The sequence below is a fragment of the Rattus norvegicus genome, chromosome 1 (genome assembly GCF_036323735.1).
Source record: "Rattus norvegicus strain BN/NHsdMcwi chromosome 1, GRCr8, whole genome shotgun sequence".
Classification (NCBI taxonomy): domain Eukaryota; kingdom Metazoa; phylum Chordata; class Mammalia; order Rodentia; family Muridae; genus Rattus; species Rattus norvegicus.
The window spans coordinates 236,063,624-236,077,673 of NC_086019.1; the positions used below are offsets into that span (position 1 = coordinate 236,063,624).

Genomic DNA, 14,050 nt, shown 5'->3' on the forward strand with positions numbered 1-14,050 from the left:
CTGGAAGAGGTTCAACTCGGGCCTCACACTAGAACAGCATAATTCTTTAACTGCATTGCAGATCTTATCCTTATAACCACAGATAAGTATAGCTATCGTCCTTCATCAGAGAGGCTTCTCTCTACAGAAAATAGATACCATCACCAAAAACCACAGTTGGACATGATGAAAAGATCAGTGGATGGTGAGGAGCCCAGCCCCAGTAGACACATCTATATCTATGGGTAAGAGTGGGGAGAACATGGCAGGGGTTATAGGGAGGAATGGGAATTATATTAAACATATAAAAAGTTAACTTTTAAACCATTGGGCTGACTACATACAGGATGAGAGAAAAAAATTTGCTACCAATACCTCAGACAAGAGATGAATATGTAGAGTACATAAGAACTAAAATAAAATAAATAAATAAAAAAGCATCCAGTTAATAAATGGCCTGGCAAACTGAATATGGTTCTCAAAGAAATACAAATGGACAATAAATGATTGAAAAAGAATTCCAGCATTCTAAGCCATCAGGGAAAGGCCAATGAACAGCTTTGAGGGCCAATCCTACCATTCCACAGCAGCAGCCCTCATCAAGGGAACAAGCGAGAACACACGGTGCCAAGGACACGGGAGGAGGAGCCCTTCACTCGTCCATGGTGGGAGTGGGAGCTGATGTAGCCACCATGGGGATCAGTGTGCAGTCTCTCAAAAACCAAAAGTAGGACTGCTGTAAGACACAACTACCCCACTCCTTGGAGTCTTCTAAGTCAGCATACCACAGGGATATCTGCACATCCACATTCATTGCTGTGGTGTTTACAACAGCTAGGAAATGGAGCCAGCCTCTGTGCCCATCAGCAGATGAATGGGTGCATGTGTGGTAAGTATGTGTACCAATACACATGTAGAAATATTCACAAAGGGGTTTATTCTGCCATAAAGAAAATAAAGTCCTGAGATGGGTGGTGGTATCACATGCCTTTAATCCCAGCACTTGAGAGGCAGAAACATGCAGATCTCTTAAGTTCAAGGCCAGCCTGGTCTACAGAGTGAGTTCTGAGGTTACACAGAGAAACCCTGTTTCAAAACAACACAACAAAAACAAAAAAAGAAAAAAAGAAAATCCAGACATCTGCAGAAAAATGGAATTGAAAATAATTACATCAAAGTCAGATTCACAAAGACAAATACTATATGTTTTTTTTCTCTCTCATGTAGGTCATAAAACTAGAAAGGGAATTCTGCTAGCTAGTTTTTATGTGAATTAGACACAGGCTAAAGTCATCTGAGAGGAGGGAACCTCAATTTTAAAAATGCCTTCATAAGACCAGGCTGCAAGTAAGCCTGTAGGGTATTTTCTTAATTAGTGATTGATCGGGGAGGGCCCAGCCCATTGTGAGCAATGCCATCCCTGGCCTGGTGAGCCTTGATTCTATTGAAGGAAGGAAGGAAGGAAGGAAGGAAGGAAGGAAGGAAGGAAGGAAGCAACCACCAACCAACCAAGCCAGTAAGCAGCACCTCTCCGTGGCCTCTGCATCAGCTCCTGCCTCCAGGTTCCTGCCCTGTTTGAGTTCCTGTCCTGACTTCTTTCACTGGTGAGCAGTGATTTGCTACTATAAGCCAAATAAACCCTTCCCTCCCCAAGTTGCTTTGGTCTTGGTGTTTCATCCCAGCAACGATAACACTAACCAGGATAGAAATCATGTAGGAAGAGAGCTTAGGGCAGCTGCTGGGAGGAGGGTAGTGGGGGACATGTGACAAGAGCATGAGGGGTGTTGTTGGGTAAGGAAGGGGACCAGCAAGGAGTTAGAGGGGGTAGGGGTGGGGGAGTCTGGTACAAGAAGAACAAAATGTATATGAAAATGTCATAATGAGATCCATTACTTTGTTATCTTAAAAACCTTTCAATGCCCTTGGGCCCCCTCATCCCTGCAAACCAAGCATTGCCTGCCTCCGGTGTTCAGCTGACAGCATCTCAAAAGAGGCTTTGCATGCATCCTTGTGAGGGGCTGGTCCGGCTGACTGCAGTGAAAGAACAGTCAGAAAGGAAAGGACAAGGTGCTAGAGCCACCAAGGTTCCAGATGTCTGCCTTAGTGATCAGCCAAACTTGTGAAGGGGGTGAAGGGGGCAGTGGAATCTCCCCCGAGAGCACATGCAAGGCACAGCCATCGGTGAACACAGGGCTCCTCCCCATGTCCTTGCCAGCATATATTATTGTGTGAAAACAACTTTCTTTAAAAGATAGCATTTAAGGCCACTCCATGAGTGGAAAGGTGGCCAACTAACCTGACTTACCCTAGAATCGGGCTTTCCCACAATGCAGCACCTTGGGAATGAAAGCCGAGACAGTCATAAGCCACCTGGATGATGGCCTTTCTGTGGTCACAATTCTTTGTCACTGAGGACAATGGCCTTACTCTCATATGCATGGTCCAGTTAAGTCCAAAGTCACCTATTTAGAATGACTGGGCACACTGAATTTGCTGCCTCATCTGAGATAGCTGAATGCCCTCTCACTTCCTATGTTCCCTGCCCTGCCTCCACTGACTGAACATTCTGGAACTCTCTTCTGCCTTTTAAGTCTGCACTGTAGTTCCAGTTATCCTCAGATCCTGGACCCTGGGACCCAACAGTTCCCCAAAAACTCATGGCACGGTGGAAATTGACAAAGCCTCTGTCTTCTTACCTCCCATCCCCAACCCTCCACTGACTCAGCCATGAACCAATCTTGTTCAGGGCCCAATGAAGAAGCCATTCTCCTCGTTTATCCTCCAGAAGTATCTGTAAATTTCTGTCTCGTGGAAATCACTGTGTGGGTATGCATGCATGCATGTGTGCATGTGTGTGTGTGTGTGTGTGTGTGTGTGTGTGTGTGTGTGTGTGCGCGCGCGTGCGCGCCTGTGTGTATACATGAGTATGCACATGTATTTTTACTCTGTCCTGTGTTGCAAGTTGTCAGAGATGTCAGAGAATGGGAGAAACGTGTCAGGTGTTAAGTTAGTCTCCATTCCAGGCACGGTAAACAGGTTATTAATCCTAACACACTCTCACACTCAATGTCCAATCCCAATTGATTCTGTTTGACTCAGTAAACATGAGGTAATTTTTACTTAAGCCAAAACTAAGGATCAGCTGGCCAGTTACCTGAAGACACTCATCTAAGGGGAGCTGAATGGATACATAAATGCAGATGCCATCTGACATGTTCAGAAGCAACAGGGTCCCTCAGCTCTCTGTGGGAATTAACTTCTGTCCCCCACCCCCTTGTATTGGACTGCTGTTGTGAGCATACCATGATCTGTGTCATGTTGAGCAGAATGGGATTATGTCAACCTTCCTGTCTAGTTTGTGAGTCCCTACAAAGGAGAGCTGTGTCGTGATTGTTACAATAGCTGCCCAAGAAGTTCGCATGTATTTTAGGGTCAGAAAAGCCTGTTGTTCTAATTCTGGGAGTTAGGAAGCCTTGGCTACCTCAGTTCCTGCAGCAGAGGAACTGTGGCTGGAGGGAGATGGGTCTTTGATCGTCAAAGTCATCCTCACGATGAAACAGATTTCAAGGTGGAATACTGCTGAGATCACACATCACTTAAGAGACAAGTGTCACTGGAGACCACATCTCGAGGTCCCCGCCAGTTCCCATGTTCTAGGTCTCTGAATGCTGAACAATGTCCCCTCATTGTCAACCCCGGGAAAGCACAAACCAGAAGGGGAAGAGACTAGACCCTGGAACAGGGATAATTGTGACTCTCTGACTGTCTGAGCCCGGCAAACCCGGTATTTTAAAATCCGTTATACCACTTTCCAACACAGTAAATAATCAAAAAATTGACCATACATTATTAGCTTACTAAAATGTTTGATCTAATTTCCTTAAATAGTTTAACATTTTAATATAGCTGTGCTACCATTTCTGAAAAAAAAAAGAGTACTAAAAAAATGATTGTGACTTTCTTATACCACCTTAAACTCAAGTATAATTCCTATTAAGTTTCAAGGGCCATTCAGGGGCTGTTTAATGTGGGTGCCTCTGTGGGCAGCAGTGGTGTTTCTGGTGGAGGGAATGTCTAATGCTCATCACTAACAAAGCAGAGAAGAGCTGACCTCATGTGTTTCTTTTAAAGCCGCTGTCTGGTTTTCTTGGGGGGACTTCCATGGAGTGAAGGTAACTGACCCCTCTGCTGGTCCACCTGAGTGCCATTCTACCTAAAACATAGATGGGGCTTTGGCTAATCCTGGTAGACTCAGGCACGCTAAGTGTGTAGTTATCATATTTGGGATGCTGACTGACAAATATAGATCCCTGCCTCAGCACTCTAGACAGAGGCGTATGCAAATGCTTTCACTCTTTGCAGGCTTGTAAACGAACCAAGAAACTATGCCTGTGCAAACTAAATAAGCACATCCGTGATGTTTACTGTTGACTGGAGGGGAGGAACACAGATGATTCCCCGTCTCCTTTCTGCTGGTTCTAAGATGCCTAGCGAATACTTTCATATTGAAAAACTAAAAACTTCAGTTTTAAAATCTATGACAGAAAACAATGGGTAGAGAAATATTGTTAGTTTTGCAGACTGCTTATACCCAGCGTCCGATTTTGTTTTGTGTTTGGGGTGTGTACATGTGCATGTGCACGCGTGCCTGCGTGCGTGGTTGGTTTGTTTAGTGGGCTGGTCTCTGTCTTCAACCCAACCCATCTCCACCAGTGGGACCACGCGTCTGGCACTTGTCTGTGGGTGCTGGGGTTCTGAACTCAGGCCCTCAAGCTTGTGCAGCAGGTGTGTACTTTTATCCCCTGGGCCATCTCTCTGGCCTGTTTTTCTTTTCCTTTCCTTTCTTTCTTTTGTTGTTGTTGTTGCTGCCGTTTACAGTGCCAGTTCAGTTTGACTTTTCTTTTTGACAGCACTGAGGATTGAACCTAGGGTCTCACGAATGCTAGACAAATGCTCTATCATTGAGCTACGCCACCAAACCTACACCAGGGATCCTTAAACACTTTTTCCCAAGGGAAGAGAAGAGGCTAATGGTATTTTTTTGTGCAGATTCCAAAAGGGATGATCACATCCATTAATTGGATACTCCAGCGAAACCATCTGAGAGAGTACACAGGCTTCTTCCTGACAGAACCTGAGACTCCTCAGGCAAGGGAACAGGCACTGGCTGCTGACCTTTCTTGGAGAAGAGAGTGATCCAGAGGGCTGGGAGGGCTGGAAAGCTGAGAGGTGGTAACTGTAGTTTCCGGGTGGAAATCGACATCCCCTTGGTGATTGAGCAAGGGCTTTCTGAAATGGCCTGAATTTAGAGGTGGCGGTGACTGACTCCTTAAGACAATCCGCTCGTCCGGCTCTCTGACAACCTGAGTGACAACATGCATTATTCTTCACTGGCAGTTTGGGGTTTGAGTTGCCTAATAATAGCTAAGGGCAGGCTAGGACAAGGAAGAGAAACTGAGGTAAGATAACAGTATGAGACCAGGGACCTCGTGCAAGGGGCCAGAATCCAGGCCAGGCATACACAGTCAAAAGGCTCTGCATGTTACCAGGGCAAAACTGAACTCACACTTGGAACTTTGATCTCCGAGGACACAGACTTTCGGATTCTGGGAAAGATCTGATTTTTAAACAAAGTGTGTCCGTGCTGTACATATGCAACACAGCATGTACTTATTTTCTCCCACATACATCTCCTTCAGTGTATAGCGCACGAGCTTTCAGCTTAGCAAACGGATGAAGCTCGAGGCCACGTTTATGGAGAAGGGCAACAATGAGTCACTGGTGATAAAGTAAGAATCGCCCTGTATAAACCCTTCCTTGGTAATGGATCCATGAATGGAAGAAGGGGGAGCAAGCCAGTGAACCCCACAGTGGAGCAGACAGTAGAGCCTGAGTACCAGTCTGTATAAACCCTATGTCAGCTATGCTGCCCTGACATGAGCAGCACAGCTAGGGACACGTTCTCCCCGCTAACTGCCTGGGACCTGACACAGATACTGGAAACAAATCATCTACGGATATTGCCGATAAACATACCTTTATGTTTGCCTCGAGACTGTCAAGAGAAAACGCTAGAAGAAAGAGGAATAAGGTGAGAAACTCGTTATTCCCAGTTAGCCATAAAACCGCTTGCACGTTCATCCATGGCAGAAACAAGAGCGTAGACCATAAATGAACGGCAAAAGAACTTAAGTGCTCCCTTGTAAGTTCCGAGATACAACTGAGTCTCCCTCGGGCACTGCGATTCTGTAGGACCTGTCTGTCTTCCTGGGGTCCACAGTCAAGCTGTATTTTCAGTGACCGTACAGCTGGAAAGGGGGTGGGGGACATCAGAAGTTCAAGAGCCTTACATAGTGACCTAAAGAAGGAAAACATATTCACTCTGATGCGCAGAGCTTTGGAGAAGGCAACATGGGTCTAATAAAACATTTCTGTGCTCTGCCCCATGAGTCCTTGCTGGGTTTTGGCTCTTGAGGAGTCTTGTTCAAGGTAAACATGAATATAAAGTCGAGCCAATGGCTACAGTGCAATGCATCTAAACCACAAATCACCACCATTACCCTAAATGCCTGTGAGAGATAGGTGGACCTCACGCTAGTGAATGGCAAGGATGATTAGAAAGGGAAGTCATGGCTTAACGCGGATGGGACCCTAGTTCCAAAACAAAGCCAAATGTGGCAGCACTAAAAAAAATTTTTTTAATTCTGAAAATAAACACATATGGAGAAAAACAAAAAGCAAGTGGATGCCCCACCCACCCATCCCAGGTTTAATGACAAAACATTCTCTGAACTCCTTGTTCGCCTTACACCACCAGTTGCAATCAGAAGGAAATAAAAGATTTTTAAAAGACTGACAGGTTCCCTATCTGAGCACTCTCATCTCTGTGTATGCTCATGGTCCTGGAACTCCCCCCCCCCCCACTGCCATCTTAAGCTGAGCAGGGAATCAGTCAAGTCCCTTGCAGTTATTGGTACCAAACAGTCCTGAGGCAGAGGAACCCCTTGGGTTCTGACCCTGCCCTATGCGGTGAGGTCAGAACTGCATCAGCATCTGGTCTGCCTTTAACCCCTTGTTTCTCAAAGGGCAATCCGTAACCCAACAGTGTGAGAACCACCCAGAAGCTTGTGAGAAAAGGACTCAGGCCCCACAATGGCACCATCGAGAGTTCGGAGGCATGGCTTTCTGCCCCCACAGGCCTGGAGGTGGCCAAAACACAGGGATAGCTTGACAAGCCATGGGGATTCCAGGATCTGACTCCAGAGATCTGAACGGATGCAGGTTGTAGCTCTGCTAACAGCTTGATGTGTGACTTGTGCTCACACTGTAACCTCTGTAAACTTCCTCCCCTGCCAGGGTCAAGAAAAGGCAAAGGCCAGGACAAGCGTGGTGTGGGCACCATCAGATGCAAGTCACCATCGAGCTCGACCTTCTCTTTCAGGAGAGGACATTTGCTGCTGCTTGTGTTCAGTATGACAGGGAAGATGGCACCACTTTTACAGGCTACACCGGTGACCTTCAATTGCAGGGCTTAAATTAAATCTCAGACTGATGAAGCACTTCCCCTCTCGACCCCACACCCTGTCTGTGCTCAGTGGTGATCAGTCACTCTGTTCTTAGAACTTTGGCCTGCGTTAGCATAAAACCCTCTGTGGGCCCTTAAAGGAACTAACCATTAAGTCTAACACAGGGAACTCTGGCGTGAGGACATTGTAAGTCAGGCCTACCAGGAGGTAACAGAGGGGACCATCCCCAGCCCTGTTTAGACTTAAACTCCAGGCAAGCTGCCATGACCTTCACTAGGGACAGACTCACACATTCTAGTCATTGTCAATCAATGTGTAGAACCTCAATGGGGGACAGAGATCCCTTCAGGACCTTTTATGAAAACTTCCAATTAGGGCCTGCATTTGTAATTACACTAACACGTGATTTATTCCTCTCAGCCTCACTCTCCCATAGTCTAACAAAAGCTACCACAACACATCATAACATTACTGGTCTAATGGTGGCATGTCGTAACATTACTATTCTAATAGTGACTTCTCTGCCGGTGTACTGCATTTCACAATTACTCAACTTCAGTTTCAAACTTGCTAAACATGAGTAGCCATCACCCAAGTCAACCAAAGCTTTTTAAAGCCCCCCGTATCATTTACAAATGCATTCAATCCTGAAATCCACAGTACTGAAGGCAGCTACCTTAACCTAACTGCTTCAGAGAGCTGGTTCCCTCCTCACTAACACAGGATCTGGTCAGCAATGTCATGACCACCATGAATCTCTTGTTCCTTCCCCTCAGAAAAAACTGCAAAACAAAACCTATTTGCTAACTGTCAGGGCTGCCTTGCAGAGTTTACAGGAAGACAAGCTGTTGTCTGCTTTGCCAGCCTAGCCAGGGGCTGTAGCCACAAGTGGCAAGTCACAACCTACAGCTCGGTCCCCTTCAAGCATTTGGGACAACTTAAGAGCAAACTGATTCTTAGTTCTCCTGCCCCATGGGACCATCACAGCTAGAGAGACCTTGAGAATCAAGCCCACAGCTTCCTGTGTAACCTATAGTTCCTCAGAGTGAAAGATGCTTAGTGCTTAGTGGAACGCAGCAGTGTTCACTGGGGAATGTCAGTAACAAGGAGCTCAGGTACCTCTTTTCTTTGCAAGATCAAAGTTTATAAACTTAGGTTTTCTTCTGGACTTCTGTGAATGGTGCTCCAAATTATTTTCACCAAAGGGGTTTCCACTGTCCACCTGAAAGTGAAGGAAACATGTAAGTTTCCTCACCTACAGTCGCTTGGATTATCTTCTTATTACCCACGATGCCTTTCTACCTCAGTCAAAGAGAATCTTGGAAAATCACAGTCTCCAAGTATGCTATGTTTACGCCACAGAAGAAACTGTCCACCATCTCCACTGAGGCTAGATATGAGGGCGTGTGTTAATTGTGAGCACAGAGAACTGAAGTTGGAAGTTAGACGCAGATACATGCTCATAACTGGTAATGATGAAAAGACAGAGCCCAAAGCTTCTGTCTCCTTCATATTGTGACTACAGGTATGAGCCAATCCAGCATGGAAATCTTTCAACTGGACAGAGTATTCCAGAAATCAAGAGATTGACCAGAGTCCCTTCCAGTCTGCTGTCTAGATTCTTTTGAAACACAACAGCACTAACCACTCTATTAAAGTGACCAACCACATTTTCCTAAAACAAAGTTGGTAAACATGATCTTCGAAAGGAGATCAAAATACCCAAAAAGGTGATTCTTCTATAGCATAAAGCTAGACTTTGAAATTTTTGGCTTTTTTTTTCCAGTGAGGCAGGCTACAATGCTGATTTTCACTGCATGTCAAGAAATAGAATGATGGGAGTTTTCTAACTTAAAAATTTTAAAGGTGTATGAGTGTTTTGTTTGCACGTATGTCCATGTACCACATGTGTGCTGGAGCCCAAAGAAGCCAGAAGAGGACATCAGAGGCCCTGGAACTGGAGTTATGAACAGGAGCTGCTGGGTGGGTGCTGGGAATTGAACCTGTGCCCTCGGGATGACAGCCAATGCTCTTAACTGGTGAGCCACCTCTTCAGACACAGTTCTCTAAGCTTTAATGTCTCACATATGGTCAGGAAATCTAGGTAATCAAGTATGTAAAATGACCTATGTAACAGCTAAACATATAATAAAAACTGTAATGATTCGTTAAACAATGAAAATGCCACATTTTCATTCCCTAAGAAATCTAGCCATGTTTTTATGATTAATTAATCCACCGTGTCAGAGACTGCATTTTATAACCATTTATATGGAATAGAATAAGCTACATTGTCAAAAAATGTCAAGCTATCGATACTTCTATGATGCCATGTTGAATGACAGGTTGCTACATTTTGCTAGGCATCTTTACCAAGATCACCATAAAGAAACCAGCCATATAATATTTCCGTGTTTATGAATAGTTCTTATTTGTAGATTAGCCAGTCCATATTTTCTAGCCAGAACGCTCAATCTACCTACAAGCAAACTACATACAACCACTCATCAGCACCTTGACTGAGACTGAGCCCAATTCACAGCCTCCGTCAGATGCATAGTCATCATCTCTAGTGATTTTAAGTCAATATATTAATTTAGCATTTTATCAATCACAACATTCTGAAGATGGTCACTAACTGGAATTTGGGGGTGGAGATCACAAAGAACATTAAATAACAAAAAACATAACGCGAATGTATCCATATAACAATATAACTACAGTTTCGTGGAAAACATAAAGGCTATGTATACAAAAACTGAAGAAAATTAATCAAATTAATGATTTGTTTCTGGTGTGTGTATATGTGTGTGTGTGTGTGTGTGTGTGTGTGTGTGTGTGTGTGTGTGTGTGTGTGTTTTCCTGGACATACTATGTAATCCAAGCTATACCCTCAAACTCATGGTGATCCTCCTGCCTTAGCCTCCCAAGTGCAGACACCACAATGGCACATCACCACACTTGACTTCAGATTTTTTTTTTTTTTTTGGTTCTTTTTTTCGGAGCTGGGGACCGAACCCAGGGCCTTACGCTTCCTAGGTAAGCGCTCTACCACTGAGCTAAATCCCCAGCCCCTAAATTTTCTTTTTATTACATTGATGAGCCAATGTGTAAACTCATCTTGGATGCCTCTATTTTATAATACAGTAATTTAAGACAATCTTTCAAGACAACAAAGACTACAGTGACTGCTGGTGCCCACTGTTTCTGGTGAAGGCTCAGAGAGTTTCTAAGTGAAGCCAGTGAGGTCAGGCCAGTTATTGCTTCCTTCCTACCTCCCCATGCTGAAATCCTGCCCCTGCTCAACATTTGGCTACTGAGCACCAATCTCACTTGAAGTGTTTCTTATATGTAAGCGATGGAGTTTCCGTTTGAATTGATGCCCTTTATCTACCAGCCTTGGATGGACACCTTCAGTTCCTGCCAGCTCACCTTCTTCTGAGTAACAGTGAGTTATCATATCATCTATGGATGTCACACTCTATTAATAATGTTCAAATTTTTAAAATGGGCTGATGGACATTTACTGAGCAAGTTCTCTTCTGAAATGTGTTTATAGACATCTCCTAACAATAATCCTGGAAAATGAGCATAATTGAATGACAGCTATTATTCATTGAATTCCCTCTTCAGTTACTACTGCCCACGAGTTTGCATGGCTCAACAACTCTCTCTCCCACTCTTCTCCACATCCTCATGCAGGAAGTTACTCCGAAAAAAGAATTACTTTAAGCTCACATGTCTAACCACAAATGGAGGCTTCCTTTCTCCCAGAAACCGGAAGCTCTTTCCAGGGTTCCTCTGTGTGGGCCGGTGGAGATGGAGTCGTTGTGGGGAGGGTCCCCAAAATGGTGTGCCTTTGGAGAGCTGGTCAGAATTTTTCTCCTTTGGCTTCTTTTTCCTGTTGTTTGCCGGTCCGTTCAGTTTTGAGAAAGACTGTTGCAATTTACACCTTTCTTCCTGAGAGCAGAAAACAAACAAACAAACAAACAAACAAACAAACAAAGGTTTGTTCTGTTTCATTTTGTTTTTCCAGTGCTGGGAAGCAAGCCTAAGGCCTTGAGTATGCTTGGAAGGCACTCTGCCCTGAGCTATGCCTCCAGCCAAAAATATTCTTTTGATTGAATTAAAAAGATAATTCAGTCACAACTATAACTGGAATTAGTTGAACATTTAAAAACTAGGACAGAAGACTGAACCGAATTTAAAGAAAGGTATTTCTCTATTTAATCTACCATTTAGTTTAACATAATTAGTGTGGGTAACTTACTAAAATCACATGTTTTAAATAATAACGGGGAGGCTTATATGTATTAGGGGAAATTTTGAAAACAGCAGCTACACACCAACATCCTCCAAGCACAGGCAGATTATAGACAGGGAGAAGCGTGGATGGACATGGGTCCCTTCAGGTCACATTGCTGTCTGTACAATACAATGAAAGCATTTCTAAGAGTTTAGGGAGGCTGTTTAGAGTCAGGGTCTCACCGTGTAGCCCAGACTTGCCCTTCAACGCAAAAGTAAGTTCCCACCTCAGTCCCCCAAGTGCGGGGATTATGGATGTCTGCCCTCCCAACCAGCTTAAAATGGTTTTAAAAATTAAAGCTAGCTGTCACAGTGACTCAACAAGCATCTTTGTTGAAATCCCACCTTAACAAGGACTCCGTGTGTCTGTGATGTGGGGGGGGGGGGTAGCTAGTGGCCTCATATTCTGGTTTTGACCCTGTCACTTAACCATCAGCCTCTCCTTGAAGATCACCATTCTGAACACAAAGCAGACATATTCTAATGTGCCGTCCAAGCAAATGGTCTGAACACAAAACCAACCGAACACAAACTGCCAAGGTTACTGTCTATTCAGTTTCATTGAAACTTAGCAAGCCGACTTCAGATTAACAGTCTTCATATTGGGGCAGGAGGTGAGGGCTCCTGCCAATTCTATCACAGCCCTCTTGATCATACTTACCCAAAGAAATCTGTTTTTACACGGGAACACACACTCTAGGATGGCTGTCCTTGTAGAAAACTCTAGTTTGGGAGCAATGCCCTAAAAATAAGGCAGCATAAAGAGAAGCAAATAAAATCACTGGAAACAATCCGCTTGCCCATCTCCTCTTCACTGGAGAACCGCCAAGAACCCAAGTGTCCTGTAGCCAGCATACTCAGAATACATTTTTTTAAAAAAAACAGAAAATAAAGCAGGAGCTAAGCCAGCGGTTCTCGACCTGTGGGTTAAGGGATCGAATATCAGATATTTACATAGTGATTCGTAACAGTAGCAAAATTGCAGTTATGAAGGAGCGATGAAATAACCTTATAGTTGAGGGTCACCACAACATGAGGTACTAAAGGGCATTAGAGAACCACGGGGCTAAACACCTTCATAATGTATACTCTATACTAGGCTGAGGTTTAAGTCCACAAAGCATACTCCTAACACGATCCTGGGAAGTGGGTCCTAATACGATTTCCATTTGGGCAAGAATGATCTTGGACACAGGCCGGCAGAGCAGAGCTGGTCACTGGAGGCATCTGGGTAATAGTGTCTATGCTATTTTCTACTCTATCTAAAATATGGGATCATGAAAAAGAAATTCGTAAGGAGGGAGGCAGGTAGAGGGTCTCCTTCCCTATCTACTTGCCTTGGCACATTTATATCAAGCATTTCTATTCATCATGCCTATTCTTAACTACTAGATGTCTACTTTGGTGTGGTGCTTTATCATCTAAATGACTGATGAGATTTAAAATGGAGTAAAATAATAATGTATAGAAATACAGGGGGGGGAGCTGGGTGGTGGCAGTGTCCACCTTTAGTTCCAGCGCTCAGGAGACAGAGACAGGCGCATCTGTGACTTCAAGACCCACCTGGCTACAGAGGAATTCTAGAACAGCCAGGGCTACACAGGGAATCCCTCTCTCTAAAAACTGAAAAGAAAAAGAAAAAAAAAAGAAAGGAAGAAAGAAATAATTAAGAAAAAAAATCTGATTGTTACTGAATGATAAGAGAGAGTTTGACTGACTACAACTAGTTCATTCTCATTTTCTACAGTCGTAATAAAAACCGGGAAGAGTGAACTGAAAAAAAAAATCTAAGAGAATTAGCACCATGTTTGTGGCTAAGGACATAAAGGTGAAGCCTAAGAAGTCCTGCTCTACCCACCAGCTCCGTGAGCCCAGGTACATTCCTGGTGTACAGCACATGCCCCTCCACTGGATGGCAGAGGAAAGGGCAGTCCCTTCCTGGATTACAGCTGACAGAACAAGATATGCCAAGCGTGAGCTCAGCACACACCAGGACGGGCAGCAACTGCTCCTGGGGCATTGGCAATGGCTTCAGTTTTGATTTGTGAAATGTCTCAGAGGAATATCTCTCTGTCTCTGTCTCTGTCTGTCTCTCTGTCTGTCTCTCTGTCTCTCTCTCTCTCTCTCTCTCTCTCTCTCTCTCTCTCTCTCTCTCCAAATTATTAATAGAGTTTGATAAAGTCAATTACAGGAACTGATATTTTTTCATCTGGTACATGAGGGTATTCCAATGCATTCTA

The 14,050-nt window shown here is 44.3% G+C and overlaps 1 protein-coding gene across 12 annotated transcripts in view; it reads right to left on the minus strand.

Annotated features, from left to right (window-relative positions):
• Spata6l (spermatogenesis associated 6-like) overlaps positions 1-14,050 on the minus strand; it is a 53,571-nt gene that overhangs the window by 20,664 nt on the left and 18,857 nt on the right. For 5 of the 12 annotated variants that reach the window (XR_010055142.1, XM_063268600.1, XM_008760342.4 and 2 more), the window contains 5 exons: positions 12,472-12,552; positions 11,244-11,465; positions 8,625-8,727; positions 6,016-6,050; positions 5,155-5,342 (listed from right to left, as the gene is read on the minus strand). Coding sequence is in view for 8 of the 12 variants with exons in the window: in XM_063268600.1 (XP_063124670.1) it covers positions 5,155-5,342; positions 6,016-6,050; positions 8,625-8,727; positions 11,244-11,465; positions 12,472-12,552 (629 nt within the window). In the remaining 4 variants the exon portion in view is untranslated. Of the gene's footprint in view, positions 1-5,154; positions 5,343-6,015; positions 6,051-8,624; positions 8,728-11,243; positions 11,466-12,471; positions 12,553-13,373; positions 13,434-14,050 lie in introns of all 12 variants that reach the window. The other 7 variants (XR_005489004.2, XM_039084401.2, XM_039084395.2 and 4 more) reach the window with 3 other exon arrangements.